A 26304-nucleotide genomic window follows, 5' to 3' on the forward strand; every position below is an offset into this window, starting at 1 on the left:
TCCATAATTTAAAAACTTAAAGGACTCTTTTTGTGTTAGATGAAAAAAAATATGAAAATGGGAAGTAAATAACAGATTTGGACAATTTGTAATCACATTGGAAAATGGGATGGACACTTTATTAGTGATCATGAAACTAAAAAATCTCAGTTTGATGTTTTTCAAATAGGACTCAAATTCCAAGGACATACTTAGAAATTTAAAGCCTTTTAAAGTTTGTTTTTTAAGACAGTTTTCTTAAAATCTTACTGTAAAAATTTTCTTAAATTGACAACTATCATTAAATAAGCTTTATTTTTTTTCAATAACTGACAAAAATTATGAAATGGTCAGTGGCTACAGAATGATTCCTGTTGTTTTGGAATTAGAATCAGTGTACTTAAAGGCTGGCTCTGTAGCCTCATAGAGACCCTTCCTTCGAAGGAGAAACTGGTCCCTTACTCCCCTTGTTCATCAGTATACTCAAACAGCTATGCCATTTGGGTGAGTATATGGGTGGCTGCGACTTTAAAAAAAACAAGTCATAGGCTGGGGATTATCTCAGTGGCTCTGCCACCTGCCTTGCAAGTGCAAGGGTCCCGAGTTCAATCCTAGGTACCAATAAATAAATAAATAAATAAATGCCCATTTTTAAAAAAGGATTTTTCTTTCAAAGAAAATCTAATATAGATTCTCCCCTGTGATATAAAAATAAAATTAAAGATGAAGATTATTTATCAGAAAATAAGGTAGATATGGAGAGCCTGAATTAACCAACCTTTCACTGACCATATAAACCAGAAGCACCTTGGAGGCATCTTTACGAAAAACAACTTCAACTAGTATGAATGATCTTGTTTGCTACTGAATACTTACCAGTGAGCTTGTCTGTATATAACAACCAAAACTTACTGGTTATCAATAGTAAATTCAATGTCCTTAAGAAACTTTTAAAGTTTTTCCCAGAAAAAAACTATAAAGGTAATTTAGTGAATGACTAATTATAATAATAAAGGTGGAAAAGTGGCTCAGATTATAATTTTAAAAAGTAATAGGCAGAGAAGGGCTGGGGATTTAGCTCAGTGGCACTGTAACTGCCTTGCAACTACAAGATCATTAGTTTGAGCCTCAGTCCAAAAAAAAAAAAAAAAAAAAAAAAAAAAAAAAGTAATAGGCAGAGTAATAGTTGAGAAAAAGCAATACTAGAAATCATTCTAGAAATAAACAAAGAATGTAAAACCCATCAAATGCTAGGTATTGGTAAAGAGTAATTAAATCTGAAAATAGTCCAGTATAAAAATAAGAAAATAAGTAAAAATCAAGCCTAAAATACTTGAAAGTCTTGTTTTTTACCTTTAATTGTCCTTAATTTACTGTAAATATGGCATATTTTAATAAGTACTACATAATCACAACTTATTATCATACTTGAAAAGCTATGTATTTAATACCTGAATTACAAAAGGTTATTTTAATGGAAATAATCAGAAAAACCACAGAACTAGGGAAATAAAAAATTCAATGCTTGCTTCATTTTCTACTTCCTCTCCCAATTTAGTATCTATAAATAAAGAAAAAAAACTTTCTTTCTTCTTTTTTTTTTTTGGTACTGGGGATCGAACTTGGTTCCTTGCGCTTGCAAGGCAGGCCACCGAAACGCTGAGCTAAATCCCCGGCCCCAAAAAAACTGTCTTTCAATAAAATATTTACTTTTATGCTACAATTCATTAAGAGTGTAAAATTATTGGAAAACAGCAAAAGAGGTCAAAAAATTCAAATTTAAATCATATAGCAGATAATAGTTTAAATGGTTTGAAAAATTTAATCTTACCTTCTGTTCCAGTTCATTTTTCCGATAATTAATGGTGATGGAGTAATAATGTCTGTTTAGTCCATGAATTAATGCCTACATAGATAAAATGATTTAAAAGAGATAAAATACGTCTCACCAAATAAAACAGAAATGTTTGAAACTGTTAACATATTCTGCACACAATCCTTTTACCATCTTCTAAAATGAGCATTTTACCCTAAGCTAGCATTAAATTAAAACATTTTTCTCAGTTACAAGTTTACATGTGAAGTTTAAAGGAATGAATGACACATTGTTCAAAGTATGATACAGAGACTCACAAATTCAAGTGGCAATAGCCTTGTTTAAAGTCAGAGATAAGGTTTGATCACATCATGATTTAAATTATAAATTACTTACTATTAAATGTAATTCTATGATATGTGTGGGACTCTGGTATTTCAAAAGAAAAGTCTAAAAAGTTGTAATGCTCTCATTTCTTCATTCACATTAACATATTCACGACAGTGCTGTAATCCATATATCCCATTGCTGAGTGGCTTACTATTAATTTTATTAGTAGAAAGACCAATAAAAGTGATTAGATCCATTTGTACCACCAGTGGTATAGCCACCAGATGGGACAATCATGCATGCGCCACCAGTGGTTTAAGCTGACCAGAATGTGTTAACCTGGGGTTTCCCTTTTCCTTAATTTAGTTCTAAGCAATTCAAATAATGATGTCCATGCATACCTCCAAATTAACAATACAGTCTATTCTTTACTGTGTCTGTCTTGCTTAGGCTTTTTATCCAGCGGTGTGCAATCTATACTATCTAGGAATTTTTTTCACCATACTCAATCACCAAGACTCAGGGCAGTCATTGGAAAAAAAAAAAAAAAAAGCTAAGCTAATGGCATGGCTTTATTAAACAACAACCCTGGATCTGCTATATTCATTCACTGTCCATTCATGTAACTCAGGTTCAAAGGTGGCTAAAAACAGTATCCTGAGGGACCTAAAATTTTTTCTATTGGCCTAGGAAGACATTCAAATACAGATATTCAACTTATGAATATTTTTAGTAAGTACAAAAAACAAAAATGGTTTTGGGGTTAACTGTCAGGAATCTGAAGAAAATGCTAACCACAATAACCTCCCCTCTCTAAATGGATTTTTAGAGTGTAGGTGCTCAGATAAAATAGTAGGGAGGTAAATATTTAAAGAGCACCTAGCATCTGCTTTACACATCACATCTAATTCCCACAATGTTCAGTAAAGCAGGCTAATTCCATGTGAGTATTTACAGACAAGGAAAATAAAAAAGGCTGGCTTTGGCATGTGAATCCCAGTCATTCTCATTCTATATCCCACATTCTTTCTAACATATGATGCTATAATACAAGTCAGGAAATTCTTAATTAAGTCTATATATTTTATGGGTCTGCATTAAAAAAAAACCATAATCTTATTTTTAGGCTTTGCCAGCAAAATTACTTCACCAAGAATTAAGAGATATTAGATATGTAGATATTAGAGTTAATATATTTACTACTACTTGTTAATAGCTTAACTCTACTACTCTAATTACTAATATTAAGTTAACAGCTTAAGTTCTACTACAAAGTGCAATGGCACCAACCACTATACTTAGAGGCTCCACAGGGAGCCTCGTACCAGGACTGATGCATCAATCTTTACCAAAATTTCATGAGGCTGACAATCTTCAAATTTACTGTGATCCTTAAGGATCTGAAATGTCAGTGAGCAGTTTTTAATGAAACAGTTTTGTAAACTTAGCAAAATAAATGCTGATTAACTTTGCAATTTTTTTTTGTTTTGTTTTGTTTTTTTGAGACAGGGTCTCACTATATAGTTGAGACTGACCTGGAACTCACTATGTAGCCTAGGCTGGTCTCGAACTCACAGTGATCCTCCTGCCTCAGCCTCCTGAGTGCTGGGATTACAGGTGTGCACCACCACGCCCAGCTTTTTGCAATTCTAAATATTTATAATAATAACACTCAACTGATCCAAGTACAAAATAATGTAAGTTTCAAATATTAATATAGAACTATTAGTACTATTTAGGTTCTATTAATATATAGAACCTATAGTGGTAGTCATTATACTTATCTACCAGAAATTATTGCTTCGCTTAAAGAAAACATGCAAACAAAATTTGTTTATTGTTTTTTTTTTTTAGGTACCGGGAACTGAACTCAGGACCTTGTGCTTACAAGGCAGGCGATGGAACCACTGAGCTAAATCCCCGGCCTTGCCATTAGTGTTTTAAAAGTAACTTTTGGATAGGTAATGCAAGGGCTTGCTGTGTAGTCCAGGTCAACCTTGAACTTGCTATGTAGCCCTAATGACACTAAAGTCATTATGCGCCCCAGGCTGGCTCTGAACTGCAATCTTGTTGCCTCAAACTCCTAAATGCTGGGATTATACACATTCACTACCACGACCTGCAAAAGTAACACCTTCTAAAAGCCCTATGTTTCACTAGAAATATACACAAGGAAAAAACAAGAAAAACAATTCTAAAATTCTACCAATCAAAGGTAATTACAATGTGGTGTCAATATATAGGCACAATTTACAAAATATATACTTACAAAGTAAAGAACTTGTACACCAATTTTATAATCTTTTGTAATTAATAATTTTGAAATTTTCTCAAATTACTAGTCCTCAAGGTAATCAAAATATTTCCCTACTTCTTTAAGAATTAGATGTTAGAAAACCATTAGTGACCACTAGCATATGTACTAATGGCTGCTATCAGACTTCTATCTCTAGTGCTTAAAAGTTAGGCTAGAAGCAGGTTCCCTCTTTTAACATCAGCTAACTTTCCTTTCACAATAAAAGACATGTTTTTTTTGAAAGACTTCTAATTCATAAGTTAACGATTTGGTTACCAGGTATTACAATTCTATTATGGATATTACCAACTTTAGGCCCTTTTGGGTTGCTTTCCTTCTAGCTTGTCTTATAAAAATAAGAAAATGTTTTAAGGTGTGGCTTTGTTCCATCACTTTTTGGCTTAATCTCATTTGTATGTTTTAGTATTAAGATTGTCTTAAAACTGTAAAGCACCCAGATAGATGTCATTCTGATGGGCGCTATATAAACTGTGAAATAAATATATTTACAGATTTTAATTAGAAGGCAAAACAAACTAAAAATGAAAGGAAAAATAATGATGCTGTAGCTGTTATACACATAGGTTGCTTAAGTTTGGAATCTGTTTCATTAAGTGTACCTTAAAATATAGACTACAAGGTAGAAATTAAAACTACACTGTAGCCTGGTATAGAAAGAAATAATTTTAATATCATTACACTCAATTTTTAAGGTTAAAAAGCAATGTCTTAATTTAAAAATGAAATCAGCAACAGGTGGCTGCTGTCTTGCAATTAGTAAAAACTTCTGGCAGAAATATACCATGTAGTGATCATAATCATTTTGGATTGTGAGGTGCTACTTAGCCTTTTGCAAAATATAATGAAGTAGTATGATGCTATTGGGGTTTATAAGGAAGGTCATTATCACAGGCTAAACAGGTCCAATAATGTATTCTCTTGAAACATGCAAGTACGGGCTTGTCTATGCCCAATCAAAATCACTGGTGGCGTATTTCATACTCATTACAGTTTGCAGTTTTCCCTGACTTGCACATTTTTTTTCAAAAGCAACACACCTCAATTCTTTGAAACAAAACGTTTTCCTTTGATGAAGATTTCACATGAGTGATTGCTACAAAATAAAGCATTTCGAAGTACAAAGTTATCAAAGTGTAACCAGAGCTTAACCATAGTTAACTGTCAAAGCCACAATTCCCCAAAGACAACTTCATGGCAGAACAAGGTTTCAGAAGGGAACAACAATAGCTACGATAATGTCCTTGTGTTACATGTCCTATTTAACCAAACATGTTATTTTTGTCCTTTTAATTAATCTGTAGAGAAGTAATTAAACACACAGACAGAGGCTGTGGTACATTTAAAAACACATTTGAAATAATTTTTGCAGACAGTATAAATGTGTATTTAAACAATGAGGCATGCGAATGATACAAAGAAAACATTCATCACTCGAGAGGATATTAAGTGTCTGAATACCAATAACATCAACTGATATCTCTAGATAAAACAAGGTATAAATTCTTGTCAAAAGTAATGTATGGGTGTGTTTTATATAATTTACTTTAAAGGTAAAGATGAAATATAAAGGTAGAAAGCTTTAATTAATATTTAAGAAATATATAGGGGTTTAAAAATATACTAGCTTTCCCATTATTGTTATGAAAAATGTCTATGAACTAATTAATCAATGATGATAGCCAATCTTCTTCAGCTGAAATGCCTATCAGTCCTTTTCTATGTTAACCATATAGAAGATGATCTAAATATAAAGGCTCTACTATATTCCCAAACAGGGTACTCTCAAAATATGGTGGGAAACTGTAAAGACTACTGTAACTACTCATACATGAACATATCTTTTACAATAATTCCAAAATTCTTTTAAAACACAAAAATTAACTGTAAGCAATTAAAATGCTAAGAATTAGATTTTAAGATGACTATTTATAGAAAGTTTTTAAAATGCAAAAGAGTTTTAACACATGGATATTACCTGGATAGATGGCTTATTTAAGTGACCCAGATTTGAAGTTGTTTGTCTTGGTTCATGTCCTAAGACCATCATATTAGCATTGATCAATCTGAAGGCATCAATAACAACCTGTAAAAACAAAGTGTCAACTCAATTCTTCTTTAAAAGAAAGTGATAATGCCAGGCAACAGTGGACAAGGCATGATCAACTTGCATCTGTTTCTGGCCTATTTCCAGAAAATCATTTAATTATAATATTAATAAAAAAAGAACCTCCTGCTGATTGTGCCATCAGCACACCACCCTCTATCTTGTAATGTAAGGTGACAGCAATTACTGCAATTTTCGTGAAGCCAGTAAAGGAAAATGTTAACTTTGCATCTTTATTATTAAAATACATCACTACTAAACTTACTCCAACAGCCCTTTTGGTGTGCATATGTTTGTAACCTAAATTTTACCTACTCAAAATGAATGACAGAAAAGTAAAACTGAAAGTGAGCACAAGCTAAGGGACTACATTTAAAGCTCAGCCCTGTCACATCAATTATACCACCACAGTACCTGAAATGACAACAAAATTACAGCCAACAAGTCACTTGCCCGTGGATTCTCTTCTAGTCAGATACCTTTTACTTCTTGCGACTATGAAAGACTTTATATCTTGTCTGATGGTTAAATCCAAGCCACTGTCACGTGTAAAAGGCACCAGATAAAAAAACGAAGGTCATCCACGCTTTAAACTGGGAAATATGGTATACAATGATATGGCCCTTTAATTTCACAGTAAATAAATATAATAGATATTTTCATTGGATGGAAAGTCTTAGAATTCTTACACAATACAATTATCATCTGCTAGCTCTCACATAACTAAGGATTAACAAGAATCTCATACTATCTTATTGTTGTCACGTTTGCATTCATTACTATGGATTTAAGGGATTTTTGTAAACATTTTTAAACAACATAAAATTTTAGGTAAAAATGTGAAGTTTAGACAGATTGACTCTTTAAGGGAATTTAACTCAATACATGTGTCAAATAAAACAATCTTAAAGCAAGATAATACAGTATTTTCAGATTCACATTTAAAATCGAACTAAGATTTGTCAATGTTTTTAAAAAGCTGTCAGCTAGATTTATTCTCATTTTTACCATTATTGTTTGAGTAAAAATATTTACTTTCAGCTTAAGTAAGTATTTCTACATGCTCTGTTCTAAGAATGAGACTTTAAAAATAAAACAAGGCTGCTAAGTAGCTCAAAGATTACATCCACAGAAATATAAACTTATAAGAAAATACTATGACAAGCAAATCAAAGTTTCTGTTCATTCCACTTGGCCTAAAAAGGCAACTCTGAATTTTGCTTTTATTTCCAACAGTTCAGAATTTCCCAAAGATTCATCTTCCTTAAAAATAAAGATTCGGAATATGAACAGTTTCTACAAATTCTCTTATTATATAATAATTTTAATACAAACTTAATTTGCACATTTAAAAATAGTGAAAATAGCCTACTATTTTTATAATTACATTCAACTAGCATATTTTTCTTCATAGATCAATAGTAACACACTAATCTGACATATTTAGTCAGATAGTTTAAAACAGCCTACAGTAGTACTAAAAAGCATATAAAATAATACCAAATTAAAAATGTAAATAAAGGAGGGGAAAGCAACCATTTTGAAAGACAGACAACTTAGAGCAAAGTATCATCTGAATCAATTTTTTATTCCAATTTAATATTTCAATAAAATCACATGTAGAAAATCCACAAAACTATAGAAATTTCATTACATATAACAATGAAAGTACATATCTGCTTATATTTCCTTTCTTATACTGAATGCTTTCCAACTAAAACAGCAGATAGTTATTTAAGTGAAAAGTCTCTGCCCTATCTCTCTGGAATATTATAAGCAAGTGTGAAACTTCAAAAAGGAAATGAAAACATCAGTTAAGCAGATTATTGTGCTCTTAAAAATTTTTAAATTAATTCTGTTAAAATTTAATAGAAAAATTTAAGGATTTAATATATTGTTATTAAATGAGAGCCTGTGAAATGACATGTTTAGATTGATAATTCCCAAGTAAGGATATGATAGCCAATATAAATGATTACACTAAGATTAAAGGAATTTGCTGCCATTGCTATAGCAACTGTCTTAAGCAAACTAACATGTTCAGCAACCTACGGACAAAATTAGATTTAGCATGCAATAAAAATATAAATATGACAATATAGTCTACATTTTAATTTTTGTACAATTTTATAATTGCTTTTTCTGCTGTGAGAATAAGTAGGTTTCTCCTTTAGAGAAAATAGACTCATTAATGTCCAGTGTACTAATGAGCAATGGGTGAAGAAGGTGTTAATTATGCCACAGTAAGTTTTAAAAAAAAAGCCTGAGTGAGCACTTGGAGGTTTGTGTAAGCTGAGGGCGTTTCTCCATGTTTGTAATATTTACAGCATGATGCAACAGAATGACGGCAAAGTGGTCACTCTGTGGTTCAGAACAGAAATGTTAGATGCATTATACTAAGCAAGGAACTCCTAAGAATTAATTACAGGATGGGGGGACCAAGAGGAGTAACACATTTTTTGGAGCTTTCTGTATTTTCTAAATAGTTCACTAAGTAGTTTTTGAAGTGCATATACATTAAACCAGTTTGGTTTGTAGTAAGTGAACATGCCCCCACCCCAGTCACAAAAGAAAAATCACACAAAGCTTGTTTCCTTACAGGATAACAGTAAAACCTCTAAGCCAAAGTATAAAAATTAATTTCTGGAAAGTGATGCCATACTCCTCAAATTCCTTTCCCTGCTGAAGTCCTGCACACCACACTAAATCTCTATTCACCAGCCTGACCATTTAATTTTTTCTGGTACAAGTGCCTTGAGACTTTTCAGAGGTCAATGCAACAGTAGACAGCTTATAACAAAACCATTAGCAGTTTGGCTAGCTTAGGGAAACCTCTTACTTTCCTTTTTTGTTTATTATCACTGCATGAATCTGCAGCATATGATAGTTTATAATTTCTCAGGCTTGTTAAATTCATGTTAAAGGTCTGTTTTCTTGTTGAATAAATTTTGTTCATATAATGCTGCCTATTTCATACACTCAGTCTTTAATAGCACCTTTGGTCTATGCGCAACTCACAGATCAAAACAGAGGACTAAAATAGGGGTTGATGATGCTATTTACATGTGTGATTCCTGCTGTCTTCTTGTTAGTAGCTTTAATATAATAGAAGACCTTGTCTGTTTTGTAATTAACACATCTTTACTGGAGAGATATTTGGAAGTGATTGCTGTGAATATACTGGTTAGTAAAATAAACACAATCACACACCACTTTCTGTTATCAGACAAATTTGTGAATTGTACACATTATACTCCAGATCAACAAACTGTGATATAACAGCCAAGTAGAAGACACATATTTATATAACCCTTTATTTTTCTGAAAATATGTATTCACTCTGACCTTGCAAATATAATTAGCTTGTGGGATGTGCAGATTTCAGTACCATGGCTGCTTTACTAATTGCAACTCTTGGAAATAGATACTAAATATTTGGAAGCTGCCAATACAAAATAAAAACTGCATCTATTTTGTACATCTGTCTTAGCTTATAAAAGCAAAACAATTTTAAAAACAATACTGAATTCTATGTTTATTTGAAGCATGCCCAAGGGTCAAGGACCTACTATTTCATTTAAATGAGGAATCTGATTTAGGACTTAAAACTCTACCTTCAAATTCAGTTTAATCCATAATTTCCTGGCTTCTTTCATGAGTATGGTACAGTTCATCCAATATGCTATTTATTTTTAAATTTATGTTTTCCTATCAACTACTAGGTCATTGGAAGTCTAGACTAAATTTTGAAAAGCGCCAACCTATACTTCCCAATGCTTGCATTCAAAGGAAGACATTTTTAAAGCAATGTTCCTCAAATGAGTTTAAACAAAAAAAGGGTTTTAATGACAAATGCATAAACACTTCTAAAAATGGTTATTATAATTCCTCTCTGTCTTTCCTAGGAGCATCCAACTGCACTTATATGAAGTCAATGACTGTGGGGAATGTTAAAGAGAAAAAGGACCAATGTTTTAAGAATTTATAATATATACTTTTTTGAGCTTAAAAAACCCCAAACAATTTGAATCTTCCATAGCTTTTTAAGTCAGCCCATTACACACACACACACACACACACACACGTCTCAAGAAAAAAAGTTTGAAAGAAAAAAATTTAAGACCTCAAAAACCACTCTGAAAACACTTCAAAAAGTAAAAATTTTCAACTATCAGTTAAGTTAAATATTTAAAAATGTATAAACTTACAAGTATATAAAATAAATTTCAGTTTAAACCACTGTAAAAATGAGTTGTGGAAAGAAAAGCAACATCCCATATCAAATACCCTTTGTATCACCTAGAAATGTCTTGTTATCAACTGCTTAAGTTGTTTTGAGATTCTTTAAAAATTAAGAGCGCATGTGACCTGGGAAGTACTGCTGGGGTTTGTGACCATTTCGTTACTTCTGCTGCCATGTGCTGCCATACAACTATGAGAGAAAAACATTTTATGTTTCTTATAAGCCCACAGCATAAAAAATTCAGAGATAACTTACTTTTTTGGCCATTTCCAATGAAAACCACTAAGAACTAAAACTGACTCATGCCAAATGCATATCACTGAATTGCTGTGATTTCATAGTCTCAAGTTTGCAACATGAAAATTATTTATAAAATGTCAATTTTAGCTCTGGAAAAGAAATTCCTATGTGTATGTACATTTTCTGTCTTCATCCTCAGAGAATTGCTTACAGTAGCTAGAGATATGAAGTACAACCTCAATATATTGGGAGAAGGGGTGATGGAGTGAAGCTAGCATTATGTACTTTTTTGACAAGTAAAGACATGCAACAAAATTCAAAGAGCACAACCACAAGTTTTCAACATATATTCCCTAATGCAAACAAATTGCTCTTTAGAAACTAATAAAATGGTAATTAGATATTTTTAGATTCACGAAACACTGAAAATTTACTGAAGTAGTAAAATAAGAGTTTAGAAGAATCTCTTACAGTATTTGCATGCAGTTCGTATGCTGTGGTTCTAGTGCTTAAGACAAAGGAGAGTCAGAATCTTTTCTAAGTTAGAATTGGGGGTCTATCACCTGCTAGTTTAACAACTAGGACAAATTATTTAACTTTTCAATCTCTGTTCATGATTAATACTTCCCAGAGCTGGTGATAAGATTAAATAATACATGTCACCTGGGCTTGGGATTTAGCTCTGTGGCACTGCACCTGCCTCACAAGCACAAAATCCTGAGTTTGATTCCTGGTACCAAAATAAATAAATGAAAAAAAAAATATATATATATATACACACAGATATACATACATATAAAATACATGTCTCCTACCACTTAGTCCTTATTGTTATTAACTGATCATGTAGCCATCCAATTCAGATGTTCTTATCAAACAACCTTCTGTGGAGAGAACAGCTGACATAAAACCTTCAGTTGTTACACATTTGATCTACCGGGCATGAACTACCAGGTCATGCTTTCCTTGGGCTGTCACCAATAACTAAGCATAACAGTGGTCCTAGAATCTGCCCAGTGCTGTCAAAAAAAAGAAAGAAAGAAAGATTCCTCTGAAGAGCAGCTTTGCTCAAGGACTCCCCATCAGCCAAGCTAAAACTTTCTCATAATTACACTGCAATTTGAGACTTTCTCTACCCAATCCTATCCTTCTTTCTCCTTTCACAGGGTTAACCTTACATACTATCCAGAAGCTCTCCTCTTTATCCACTGCGCATGTTCCTTGAGATAATTTTTGCATGACTGAGTGCCTGATCCTTGTCATACTCAAACTGACACAGTTAATAAAACAGAGTGCTTCTATACTAAACAGTGTCTAAAATTAGAAAAGGTTACCCTAAAATCAAATTATAAATTTGGCACCTAGTAATAAGTGCCTGGGATAGAAAAAAAATCAATAAAAATCAAGGAGATACATTATAAGGCATGTGTTTCCTCAGATTCCTAATTAAAATAAAAAAGTATGTAGTTACAATGAATGCCATCTTTTTTAAAATGACAATATGCCTAGAGTTTCAAAATTTCTGTGTGATAGGTACTCAAGTGACAGTGAACTTAAAATTGAATTCCTCAGGGGACTCTAATGATCTTCAAGAGGTTATCACCCATGGATCTTTAGTCTGATACCAACTCAAAGTGCCAATTCTATCTGATGGATACTCAGAAGACTACTCAGTCAGCTTACATAGAATAAACAAGTGACTTTAGATCCCTTTCTAATATAGAAATGAAGGCAATACAATTTGTGTGTCTGAAGATAGTTCTACATAAAATAAAGGATCAAAAGGCCTCACAGACTATAGATAGGGCTCAAACATGTTAACATGGTAATGGGCAGGTAGATGAGGGGACACAAAAGATCAAAAGGCCTCACAGACTATAGATAGGGCTCAAACATGTTAACATAGTAATGGGCAGGTAGATGAGGGAAATGTGGTACTTACACTCCTTCTGCTGTAATATCACCTTCAAAGAAATATGCAAATTTGTCCTTCAAACTATCATCAAACTACCATCTTTCAAGAGGCAAAGGCACTTGGTAGGAAAACTATGTAAAGATAAATTAATTTTCTGTATAATGTTATAAATTTTAAGTTTGCTTATTAATTAAATTTATTAAAATTGTCTTGCCTAATTAATTCAATAGTCAATAAGTAGGTTATTGTTAGTAACCAAATATTGTTGGTAATAAGCAAATATTATCAAATTATGCATGAGAAAACAGAAGTCTAGAGAATTTAAGTAAATTAAGCAATACACCAACAAGTTACACAACTATGATTTTGTACCTACATGGCATGCCAAACTTGGCACTCTTCGTATTATTTGGCTTAATAGCTATCCTAACACAAGAGCAAGAAAAGTTACTGAATAGCAAGATTTATGTTCCATCCAATATTGAATATCCATTCCATCCACAACAGAGTATTCAGCAAAGAATATATGGTGCAAAATAAACATTTATTGCAATGGAAAATTTGTAAAAGATTTATGCTTATTATTTTATATAAGGTTTTATCACTCATATTTATCTTTAAAAATTCAAGAAAAGAAAAAAATATACCAATTATGTATTTAAAAATCGAATCAATAGCTTTAACAATATATATTCTTCTCATTTCCTTATTATTGCTCAGTTCTGAATTCATGAAGCCCTCATCCTTGAATTTATGAAGCATACCATAGCATACTAATAAAAATCTCAAGCATCAAAAAACACTGACATGCTTAATTTGGAAAAAAGACCAAATAAAGTAAAGCTACTTGAAATGTGAAAAGTGGCAATGAGCATTTATTAATCACCTTGCTATCTGCCTAAGAATAAATGCTGAAGAACTAAGTATGACTCTGAGGATTTGCCATCAAAATCAATTCTACCCTCTTTGGAAAATTATAATGATAATACACTAAACATCTCAAAACTCAGTTTTAGGTCCAAGAAAATCCTCACAATTAACCATGGCTAATGCCAAATCATTTAGAATGTGATCTTTAAAAAAATTCTATATAGGAAGCAGATTTCTATATCTTCAATAAATATCTGGCACATAGTGGTAACCAATAAATGTGCTCAATGATGACTAGGGATAGTTAAGTTAACTAATGAAATAAAGGCATTCGATAAGACAAAGAATGAATAAACAGTATTCTTACAGATAATGACACTATTTTAAAGGTGTTACTGTGTTTTTTACTGAAGCAGTTGTATTCAAACTAACTTGAAACACATTTATATCATTCAAAATATACAGCAAATACTAAATAAAAATAAATTAACTCAAAGATTGTATTATTGGGCCAGGGATTTAGCTCAGTGGTTCTGCCGCCTGCCTCGCAAACACAAGGACCCAAGTTCGATCCCTGGTATCAAAAAAAGAAAAGATCGTATTATTTATTTATAAGCTTTAATAAAAAGAACTCTACTTAGAACTACATAAGATTTATTCTCTTAGAGCTTTAAACAAAACGTTGCTTTCACATTTCTGCCTAAAAATTTCTAAGTATATCAGCTAAATATGCTGTTTTCTTTTTTTAAAAAATTGGAAATAGTACAGGCGCATTAGAACCTATATTTTCATGAGTATTCTACAAAATCTAATAGTGTTATAAAACTTCAAACTGATCATTAAGAGTAAAAAACGAGGAGCAAACAAAAAATATAGTAACTAAACTTGCTCTAAAAGTTGTCAGGGTAAGCTCACAGAACTATATTAGAATGGAAATAGAATTTTTACTTCTCTTTTCTTTCTCTCTCTCTCTCTCTCTTTTTTTTTTTTTTGAAACAGGGTCTCACTATATAGTTGAGACTGACCTGGAACTCACTATGTAGTCCAGGCTGGTCTCGAACTCACAGCGATCCTCCTGCCTCAGCCTCCCAAATGCTGGGATTACAGGCCTGCGCCACCACGCCCAGCTACTTCTCTCTTTTCAATCTGGAAAACTAGATGAAGAACAGGGTAAGTAAGTGTTAATTTAAGATTAGGCTCACACACCCCTAACTATTCCTTACAGGATACTGATCTTTACAAGAGATTGTCACAAATAACAAGTGTGCTAAATGTCTTTAACTACTTTGAGAAGGCAAGTGACATGTTAAACGTGAACTCATTAGGACTGATGTCCATGACTAATAGACTAACTGACCTTGTCAATCTCAGGTTTTACTCACTTAATAAGTTACTATGACTGCTAATATATAAAAATTAGTAATAGTTGAATTGACACATATTCATTCCTTGATTTTACAAATGGAGAAAATACATTTTTTCAGACATTACATAAATTCTAAGATACGCAACTGTTCCCCCTCTCAAAGAGGTCCAACTATTATGTGGGAGAGAATGTGTGGATGACTAAAACACAAAATTGTAACCACAATATTTTAATCACTTCAAAGACCAGAGTTTCAATATAATTTATTCGTTTTCTTCTGCATCAACATGCCCAAGGTTTAGTAACTTTGAAAATGGCCAAGTATTCAATAAAAATGAACTGAATCAGTAGAGTATTTCTAAATCAGTCATAATGTTCAAAATACAAGAAGGGGAAAGTCTGTATTTCTTTTGTCGTCTTTACTATAACCTTTTTAAATACGAGCAAGGTATGGATAAATACATAGTTACTCTTTAACAAAATTTCCAGAAATATTTGTTATTTAAAAAAAAGCTAGTTCTTGGGCCAGGTATTTAACTTAGTGGTACCGCTGCCTGCCTTACAAGCACAAGGTCCTGAGTTTGATCCCCAGTACCAAAAGAAGAGCTATTTCTTAATTCTTGAAAATATCAATTATTTACATCTTCAGAAGAGAGAAATAGTCCTTCATTATGAACATGCACATTCTAATACTACACATATCACCTCATGGTATGTATAGTAATGAGACAGGTACTAAAGTATTTTATGTATGGGAAAACTGAAGCTCAAGAATACTTTACTTCAAACCAGGCTGTAAGAAGAGATAAGAAAAGGGATTTTAATACAACCCTGGGTTCTTTATTACTCTACGCCCTACCTTTACATCTTTTTTAATAACAAGAAAAGTCTTAAAACTGTTGAGTGGTTTAAAACCTCCATCATCTTAACCTTTTTTAATATAAAATTTCACAGAAAAGTAACCTCCACAATACAGAACTTCCTAGATTTCTGAAAATAAAAGGTAAGCTTTTACCTTTTATTTCTCCTACATTTTATTTATTGTCCAGAATCTCATCTTTGGTAAAACATGGTTTAAAAAACAGTAACACCGGGTGACCTTTCAGAGTCCATGGTGAGGTCTAGTGCAGTCTTAGAGACTAGAGCTGCTAAGATGCTTCAAAGCTCAATTAAAAACATATGGGTCCCCATGAAGTCCTATTACCACCAGGTTTACAAGATTTGGGGAGGATGGGGTTGATGTACTTCATTCCTTATAAAATCAGGAGTGCTTATAAAAGAAGTAAACCTGGGCTGGGGATTTAGCTCAGTGGTTCTGCCACCTGCCTCACAAGTACAAGGTCTAGAGTTCAATCCCCAGTACCAAAAAAAAAAAAAGAAAGAAAAGAAGTAAACCTTTAAAAGGTTCAAGTCCTGAGGCTGCTCTTGGTCATTAATCTACTTACTTGAGTACACATGATATGAAACATCAATCTGCCTGTAAATTTAAGAAAGTCGTGTTAGATGGGAATGTGGAACACTGCTGTACACTTGTTTAAGTGCTGTCTACTATGTGGAATGAATAAATGCATCTGTGAGATGCATCATTACGGTGCCAAGATTGCTTTGTGTGCCCTGCTAGCAGATCTTTTGTAATGTAGAAGTGACCTCAGAATCTCACCAAACTCACCCTCCTTAAGAACAATGAGGAATGAGGACCAAAGATCTCAGTTGCTATACGGCTGGTGGTCAGGGTCTAGGCACTCACTCCAAAATTCTGATACTCAGTATTTGTGTAGATATTTGTGTAGCATATACTATTTTCTCTTTTTCTATTTTAATCTGCATTTATTATTTTGAAGTAAAAGTAAACTTTATTGTATATTGACACAAGAGCCTAAAAAAGTTATCTGTTGAATTATTTTTGTCTCTACTAATCAACTGAATACAGAAATAAGAATATTAGTATATTTTGCATTGTATTACTATGTAATACAGGTCAGTATGATTGGCAGAATATTATCCTGCTCACTAGTGACACTAAAAGTGCATGAATTACCCTCTCAAAGAGATGAGGATTATTTTTTTGTATCGCAGAATCATTAGCATATAGCATACCAAGTACACTTTAAAATAAATTAATGAGCTAACTGATGTTTAAATAAACATCGCATTTTTTACTGTTGGGTATTTCTGATCATATTAAATAAAAATATTTCTAGAAAACTCAGCCAATGTAAAGTGTATTTAGAAGAATCGTATCAGGAAAAATGAGTCAGCACTAGTACTTTTTAATACATATATTAAACTGTCATATGAAGTTTGATGATTTTTCCCAAGTTTTTCTTTTCTTTTCTCCTCCAAACCAGGAAAAAGTATAGTCAATTTGCTTCTGAATCAAGTAAAGTTGTGGACTGAATAATCAATAAGCAAGAAGTTGCCACTGCATAATTTGAGAACTAAAGTTTAAAATATCTGAATTTTTGTATTTTATAATAAAATCAAAACTGAAGCAAATCTTAAAAAAAAATCACTTCATGGATTGGTAATTTCTATCATCTTACACTCCACTAAAATTATGTCTGAGACTAACAATGGTTTTCATCTTTATCATTTAAAAATATTTACAGTACTGTCCAATGTATGACATGGATTCTCTATCATATAGTATGTTTTAGTGTTCTTTTCGGTTTCATTGGTCCTACAGATGTCAAAAGCTGACAGGGATGCCCACCCAAAATATTTTAAACAATTAATAGAATATGGAAAAATCAATTATTCATAATACATGTCATAAGTAATATAGAGAACTTAAAAGAAAATGTATATTTCTTTCCCTTAACTTACGCTGAAGGGAGTGACACCTAGTGACAGTAACTTAAGAAAAGGCCCTGAAACAATCTCTGGTATTAATTTTCCATTCCTGAATTATTCTGATTATATAATTTGTAACACAGTAATATTAAAGAACCAGTAAAAAAAAAAAATTGAGCAATGAAAATGTATAGACCTGGATGTATGCTTTGCCATTTGGTAAGGTACACTTGTAATCACTTTGACTATAATTTTAAAAAATCTTTACATTTAAAAAATGTAATATAGTAATACTGCCACTCTCTAAGTTTACTGTAAAGAATAAGTTGAAATGGTTATTATTACAATGCCCGACATAAATAAAAATACAATCAAGTCACCCTAAAAGAAAGTTAAAGTTGCGAATAAACTGAAATTACAGTAAAGAATCTATAGTTTTCTAGTCACTCAAAAACAGATGAATTTATATAAATGGGAATATAAAAAATATACAGGAAATAGGTTTCAAAATCATTAAGAGATCTAACAAGTCATTTACATATAAACTGTCATTTTAACTCTTGATCTAATCATTGTCTTACTAAATATTTTGACAGCTTTGATAAATCACATGTAAGGAAGGGAAGAGAGTCCTATGCTAGTCTTCATTTTCATGAATTTATACTCTTAAGTTTAATGTTTTAACTAAAATATTCTTGTGATGGATTTACTAGAATTTAATCTGAATCAGAGTGCTAAGAGACTGTGACATAAAAGAATCATAAATTACAACCAAACTCAGAAATTATATAGATAAAGTTTCATGATTAGCGAAGAACTGGATCCATATTTCAGGTAATTTATAAATCTATATGTTAGATATAACAAGTGATATAAATTACCAATAATATAAAATTAAGTATTTTCAAAATTTTTTTTCATGGCACATAGAAGTATAGAGGAATACATATCATTTTGTAAAATAAATTTAGATATGTTTTTAAAAATTAAATCTAAAATTGTCATGGATCATACTAGTGTAGTTTTTTTATACAAAATTTTTTTAATATGAATTGACAACTGGAAATTTTGCAAAATGAAATATTATACAATATTTAAAACTAGGTTTTGAAACTAAAACTGCCATTTAAAATTCAGCTTTAATTATTACTTGCCAATTATTGCAATGGAGGGGTTTTATAGAATATTTATAATTCTAAAATAACAATTACATAATTGAATTACAAGTTACTACAAAGGTATCTTAAAAATCAGAGGATTACACTTAAAGGATATCATAATATACTATAATTCACAAAACTAATAAAAGCAAAGATTGGTAATTTTTTTATCAGTTATGTAACAATACTCTTAGCAAAAAAAGAAAAGAAATTGAAATACAAGCATATAGCAAGTATCAGAAGTTACTACCCATTTTGAATTGTCTAGTATATCAGCTTCTATTATCATTGTTTTTTTGGATAGATTCTGCCTGTGACAAGCTAAATCACATCTAATAGGATATTTTGGAGAAGACCTCAATTTTTATACATCATAATAATATGATGTTAGAAAGACATTCAACTTCAAATTTGTAACAGATAAAAACTCCGCAACAGTCATGTTTAGTTTGAGCTGGTAAGCAGATGTAAATGTAATCTACACTCCTATCAAACTCCAGGTCTGATAGATATCAAGCTAATATTTATTTCTAAGTGCTCTAAAAGTTATTTGTAAAACCTACATAAAAAGGATTCCATAAATGTATTGTGATTTTATTTTAACAATTATTCTACAGCACAATAGAAGTACATGCTCAAACAAGACACCTCAGCAGTATTTTAAAGCAGTAACCACCTAGCCAATTTCTGTATGTTCTGTAGTTTTTCTAATCCACTCTCCCTGTGGTTGAGCAAAATCGAATTGCCTCTCACATTTGCAGACAGCTCTGTGAAGGTGATAATAGAGCTGCTCCCTGCTGTCATGAGGCAGGAAATAGGAAAATGGCATATGGGGCTAGAAAGAAAGAAATGAAAAAAAAAAAAAAAGAAAGAAAGAAAGAAAGAAAGAAAAGAACGAACGAAAGAATAAAAAAAAGAACTAAACAAGAACAAAAGAGATTTCAACAAAGAACAACTATAACCCAACATGCTTTGCAAGTTAATCTCTTTTCACAATCATTTAGCATATTTAATCATTCATCCATGTCTGTTTTCCAAATATATGAATGGTTGAATACCAAGTCAATGGAACCAGTTTTCATTGTCTAAAATATTAGCAACATACAACTCCATAATATTCCTTGCACAGTATTTCTAAGTCAAAGCCCCTTAAACAGACATTTAAAAACTGTGCAATTACAAATTTACCTTGAAATGATGGTAGAGCAATGCTTATTAAAATACTAAAAAATATTAATATTATGGTTTAACAGTCCCATTTTTATGAAATTTAAAGAATGTAAAGATAAAAACTCTTCATAATATGTGATTAAAGTAGAAACAAATCCTTAAATGATATTGATAATATCAGACACATTCACTGAATTGCATACTTTCCCATTTGTTTTACTTAAGTAAACAGCATTTTTCTGTGTAATTAAGAATGCTGTTTAAAGCAAAATAGATTTTTTACTTCATGTACGTGTAGACACAATGTGGCAGTAGATGACAAAAAAGACAGAATTGACTCTACCTTTCCTTTTACACTCTGAATGGGATCCACAACCACTGCCACAGCTCTCTCCGACAAGGCTTCAAAGCTCTGCTGAGTGTTGATATCCACACCAGAAAGCCAACAACCAAAGCCAGGGTGACTGTGATACCAACCAACAACCATCTCAGGCCTGAAACAAAAAGGGCATTCAGATGCTCTGAACAGAAAAAGAAATACATTTATGATATGAAAAGAAACAACACACTAACAGGGTATAAATTAAGAAGAGATGAAAAACACACAGGTGTGAAAAAGCACCATTAGAAACTCTGAAATTGTACACCATATTATCCAGAAAACATGGAAATGAGTAAGTGTGACAAAGGAGTGCTATCATTAAGAGACGCACATTAGCAGTGGTAGATAAGGCTTTCAGTTTTTCACCTTGTTACCACACTTTCTCAGAGCCAGTTTCTACCCTTTCAGCATTCAAGTAAATATCTACTCTTTAACTCCTTAGCTCTGGGAGTTGAATTTTCCAGGCACAGAGAACATTTTAACAATGGACACCAGGATCCACTGTTGTGAAAAGATTAAATATCAATTAAACCAGCAGTAGAACTAGGAACTCAGTCAAAAACCAATTTGCACTGTTCTGCTCAGCTGCTGAGCCTTTTGCTAACATTAATTTTGAAGTTTTTTCCACAGTAGAAGAATTTGAGCAAGAGAATGACAACTATTAAAAGATTATGTGAGGGGAAAAAAACTTAATATTTGGATTTTACTTTCTGTCTTTAAAACTCATGTCTACAAACAAATATTCAAAATCTCATTCTGTTCCAACATTAAAATATACAAAACACAAAACTTTCAATTATAAGTGACTATACAGTAACTCCATATACTAAATAGAGGGAAGCTATAGGCCAAACTTACTAGCTCACTATATGACAGCAAGAATTTTAGTATGGAGCCAGGGATTTGGCTCAGTGGTTGTGCTGCCTACCTCTCAAGGGCAAGGGCCTGGGCCCAAGTTCAATTACCGGTACCAAAAAAAAGAATAAAATAAAACAAATAAATAATAATATGAAGCAGATCGCTGATTGGCAGATTTCTTTCATTCTAAGAGGAAGAGATATCACATAGGTAGTCCATAAAACTCATACATTTATATCACTTGCATGGCTTATTTTGTCTAGGAATGATATTCATAAACATTTGAACTTCAAGGTATGCTTCTAAATATTTCCCATTATTTTTTAAATGCTCCTTTAAAATACTTACCTTCCTGTTTGCTTCAACATATCTAACATTTTGGCTTGGAACACTGGATCAACTGCTTCTACACTGACACCCTAGCTCAGAAAGAAAGAAGAATTTATTTTTATAACTTTGAAATAAAAAGAAACTTTATATTGTAATGCACATAAAACCTAGCCCCCAAATAAATATAAGTTTTTGTAACTTTTAAGTCATTTAATTTATAAAGTAATTAATTATGAACTTTACACCAATAAAGTTTCTAAAATTCTTATATACTGAACTGTTGTTAGCTAATGAATAAGGAGAACATTAAAAATCCTTTAAGAGTTTATACTACATATGTATCTGTCAGAAATATCAAATAATTGAACCAACTATGACTTCTGGCTAGACCTATCTAGGCAAGAATACTTCCTAATGCCATCTACTCATCACTGGTAAGGACTACTACTGTTTAGTTATTACAATGAAACAATATTTGTTTAATGATTTAAACAACTTTGAAGAAGGTTAATAATTTGCTGCTTCAAATAAAAGTAATCACAAAAATACTCCCCCACCAGAGATAGACTGTGACCAAATATCTTAAATGTTTCATTTTGCTAGTTCAACCAAAATAAGATTTTAGCACATAGGAATATAAAAAGAGTCCATATTATTTCTCTGGTAATAGTCATTGTCATGATAGCTCCTCTAAGGCTTTCCCCTAACATCAGGATTCTAAATCTAATGTAGATAAACAAACCAGTTAACATAAGCACTTCCTCCTACCAAAGCAAACAGTATACTGAATTCCAATAGAGTGCATGCACCCTTTGTAGTATGCAATTTGCTGCTGGGATAATTTATTTATTTATACATATTTTAAAAGAAAGAATACAAAGAAGGAGGAGAGAAAGCAGGGAGAATGAAGAGGAGAGAGAGATTAATAGGCAGCAGAAATATGACTTTACACAAAAGTTTTCTGACTAATGGTCCAGACGGAGAAATCTCTAATTCTACTACATAGAATAAATAAGATTTTAAAAAATTTATTTGATATAGTCAAATAAGCACTTAGATGGAAGTAATGATATAAAGCCTAAGAACTATTTATTATTATCAGTATTTATATAAGAACCAAATGTAATATAACAAAAGGTTAATTTATTGTTTTCAGATATTCTGATAAGAAAAGATATATATCATAATGTATATTACATATAAATGTAGTAATAGTCTAAGATTTAAACCTAGTCTGGGGATAGAGCTCAGTGGCACTGCACCTGCTTGGCAAGTGCAAGGTCCTGAGTTTAATCGCTGTTTACCAAAAAAAAAAAATTTTTTTTTAATCTAAACCTTTAATGACTATAATAGTCACATATATATGTATATGTGTGTGACTGTATATTTTTGAAGGCAAACAGATGAGAAGAATATATACAGTACATGTATTATTTTTGGAAGGGAAGTGGTTACTCATTTTAGACTATTTTCTTTAAATCTAAATGTACTTGCATCTATAAAACTATAATGAACTAAATAAAAAGGCAAGTTAAAATAAACACCTCTACAAAGAATATATTCTAAAGAGGCAGAGTAGGTAACCTTCAAAACACATATGGAACATGGTTTATATAAACAAATTAACATACCTAGACAAAAAGAACCAAGATTCACGACAGTTGTTTCCTACTACTTAACATTTTTAATAAGAAGGCTTAAAAGTCATTCATCACCATATATACAACATTTTTAAAAAAGATATATTTCAAAATAATGGGACTAACATATGTGCATTAAAAATTTAAATAAAAGAACCTCTGAAATCTTTTCAAACAAGTGTTCAACCTAAAACTGTGCTTGTACAAATACAGTAGCTAACTTTAAATCCAATTCATTTTGCTAATTAAAGCTGAAGGAACTTGTAAAAAAAATCAGTATCAGCATCATTCAGTTTGTGACCCTATACAAATACATAGTGCATTAAAAAGACTAATGATTTAATTCAATACAACTCAGAAATTTATACCACTAACTGTATGATTAATTTTTCCTATCAGAGAGAAAACAAAATGATGAAAATTATTTTGCATAGGAAAAGAAAAAAGAAAAGAAACACATTTACTTGCAGCAGGCATCCATAAAAGTACTCACTGTTCCTGACTGTGGCATAGCAAACACATCAATCACTCTGACGGTGTAATCATCAACAAATTCTCCAAGCATCAGACCCATAACTTCCATTGGAACTCCAGCACGGCCATGCTTTAACATCTGTAAAGAGGAAGATGTGGACATAAAGCTCTTTTCTTTCAGATCTCAGGTCTTTTTGTTTTGTTTTGTTTTTATTCATAACCTAATTGTGCTCCAGTAAAAATGAAAGTCTATTTTATAGATGTATCTAAACACAAATTTATGTCTGAGGGTAGTAAGGTGACAAATACGCCGACGTAAAAGTAAAAGTAAGAGAAGTCAGTAAAACAAGTAACTCCATAATCACTTACTTTTAACAGTGCCAGCGAAGAGATATAGACTTGTTCTGCAGTGTCCACTGCAGGAGCATCTGTAGGCGGCCCCTAGAAACAAATGCATGAATTATCATAAAAAGCAGATATGACATGTCATATATATGTGACTATTTTAAAGGAATTCCAGAAAAACATTTCAAGTTTCTTTCAATTCAGTTCAAAACAAACATGACTGCAACTATCAAACCTGAAGAAAATAGATGAAACTTAGCACTCTATCAAGTTTCCAATGCACATAAAACTTTAGCAATGCTACTCCACCTTTGCTACTAAATAACACAAATGAACCCATCAGGGACACTTCTTACCTCAAAGGGAATGTAAAATGCTTTTAGACTAGATGATTAACTGAAGGATCCACACAAACAGCAAATCCTCTGAGCTTCTTGATTTTTAGCTAAAGGCAGCATGTAGGTTAAGGATATGGGATCACTTTGCAAATTCATAGGTACAGTGGGAGGGGAGAGGGAAGACTTCTAATCCCTAGGTGAAAGAGCTGTGAACATCCTCTATACTTCACCTAATGAAGTTGTTCCCCTCCCCCTGCACAACAACAAATTTAACACAATTACCTCAGATGTGAACTAACTGTTTAAGAATGGTGTCTTAACATGAAAATCCTGACCACTACCTTTAAAACAAGTATCACTACTCTTATTACAGGCTAAAGATGATACTAAGTTTCTTCAGAAAGATCCTATCTTATTTGCAAAAAGAAACAAATTTCTTTTGACTATAACATTCAGCTACACAAAGCAATTTATAGTCTTTACCCTCAAGATGCCTACAATCTTACAAATATGATTTTGTCCCAGTTGATGTACATAAAAACTTTTTTTTTTTAGTACTGAGAAGTCTGGGAAATTATATTGAGTTCTGATTTATAATTGCCAAGTTGTTTTGCTTAGTTTCCTGCCTGACGATAGCTAAGTTTCTTTTAAATACAAAAATCACATACCAAATATCCTGGTTTATTTACTTTTGTGCAAGGTAGTCCAAAAAGTCAAGCTCCAAAAATTTATATTTAATAATAAATGCCAGACAATAGTTAAAGCTTCATTTATTATCATATAATGTGGCTTTATTGCTTATCTTACAGAAGATAATCTTTCAGAATGAAAATTTTATAGTACACTATTTTTAGGCAAACATTTGTTGAAGTCATCATAATTTTAGTGATATAATTGTATTAATTTAACTAACAACAATTAAGAAATGCTGGGGAAAGTAGTAAGTTAGATATGATGACAAGTTTGAGGAGGTAATACATTAAGGTTAGGATGATGAATATTATATTCATAAATTATTTTCTGAATCTAAAGCAACTTTAAAACTTGTACATGGAAAACACAATTAAGCTGGTATCTTGATTGTATATATAAAGCCTTTCTCAATTTGCCAGAAAATATTTATGCTTTAAAAAGAACAAAATAAAACATCACACCATTGCCAAAATGCACTGTACTGACGGAATCCAGAAACTATTACTGCAATCAATGAAGGGGGAAAATCTGTTTTGTTCAACATTATATATAATCAGGAACTAGTAAAGTACCTGGCACATAGTCACAACTCAGTGTTAGTTGAAAGAATGAATTAAGTTTCTGCAAGTCAATGGAACAAAAAAGAAAAATACTAGTTGTAAGAGAGGAAGCAAGCCACATGCAAGTAAAGTATCTCAGCTCCTTTTTCACAATGTGTTATTTTCTCCTGGTTCAGAAACAAAGTCATGTACTAGGTAGAAGAAAACTATGCAACCGTTTCTTTACTATACATGTGCTGTTTTGACACAGCAGACAGTGAAGTGATATTTCTTGTTGTCCTTCTCACACCTTTACCTGATTACTGTTGTTTTGTTTCTTTTTCTTTCTTTTTTTTTTTTTTTTTTTTTTTGTTTGGGGGTTCGAACTCCGGCTTGTGCTTG

The 26304-nt window shown here is 31.9% G+C and overlaps 1 protein-coding gene across 2 annotated transcripts in view; it reads right to left on the reverse strand.

The window, feature by feature from the left end:
• Psmd14 (proteasome 26S subunit, non-ATPase 14) overlaps window positions 1-26304 on the reverse strand; it is a 90329-nt gene that overhangs the window by 17214 nt on the left and 46811 nt on the right. For both annotated transcript variants that reach the window (XM_010606836.3, XM_010606833.3), the window contains 6 exons: window positions 24357-24428; window positions 24007-24126; window positions 21892-21962; window positions 20647-20797; window positions 6418-6525; window positions 1811-1885 (listed from right to left, as the gene is read on the reverse strand). In XM_010606836.3, the coding sequence (XP_010605138.1) occupies window positions 1811-1885; window positions 6418-6525; window positions 20647-20797; window positions 21892-21962; window positions 24007-24126; window positions 24357-24428 (597 nt within the window). The remainder of the gene's footprint in view (window positions 1-1810; window positions 1886-6417; window positions 6526-20646; window positions 20798-21891; window positions 21963-24006; window positions 24127-24356; window positions 24429-26304) is intronic.

Source organism: Fukomys damarensis, unplaced genomic scaffold (genome assembly GCF_012274545.1).
Source record: "Fukomys damarensis isolate Sample0158 unplaced genomic scaffold, DMR_v1.0_HiC HiC_scaffold_26, whole genome shotgun sequence".
Taxonomy (NCBI): Eukaryota; Metazoa; Chordata; class Mammalia; order Rodentia; family Bathyergidae; genus Fukomys; species Fukomys damarensis.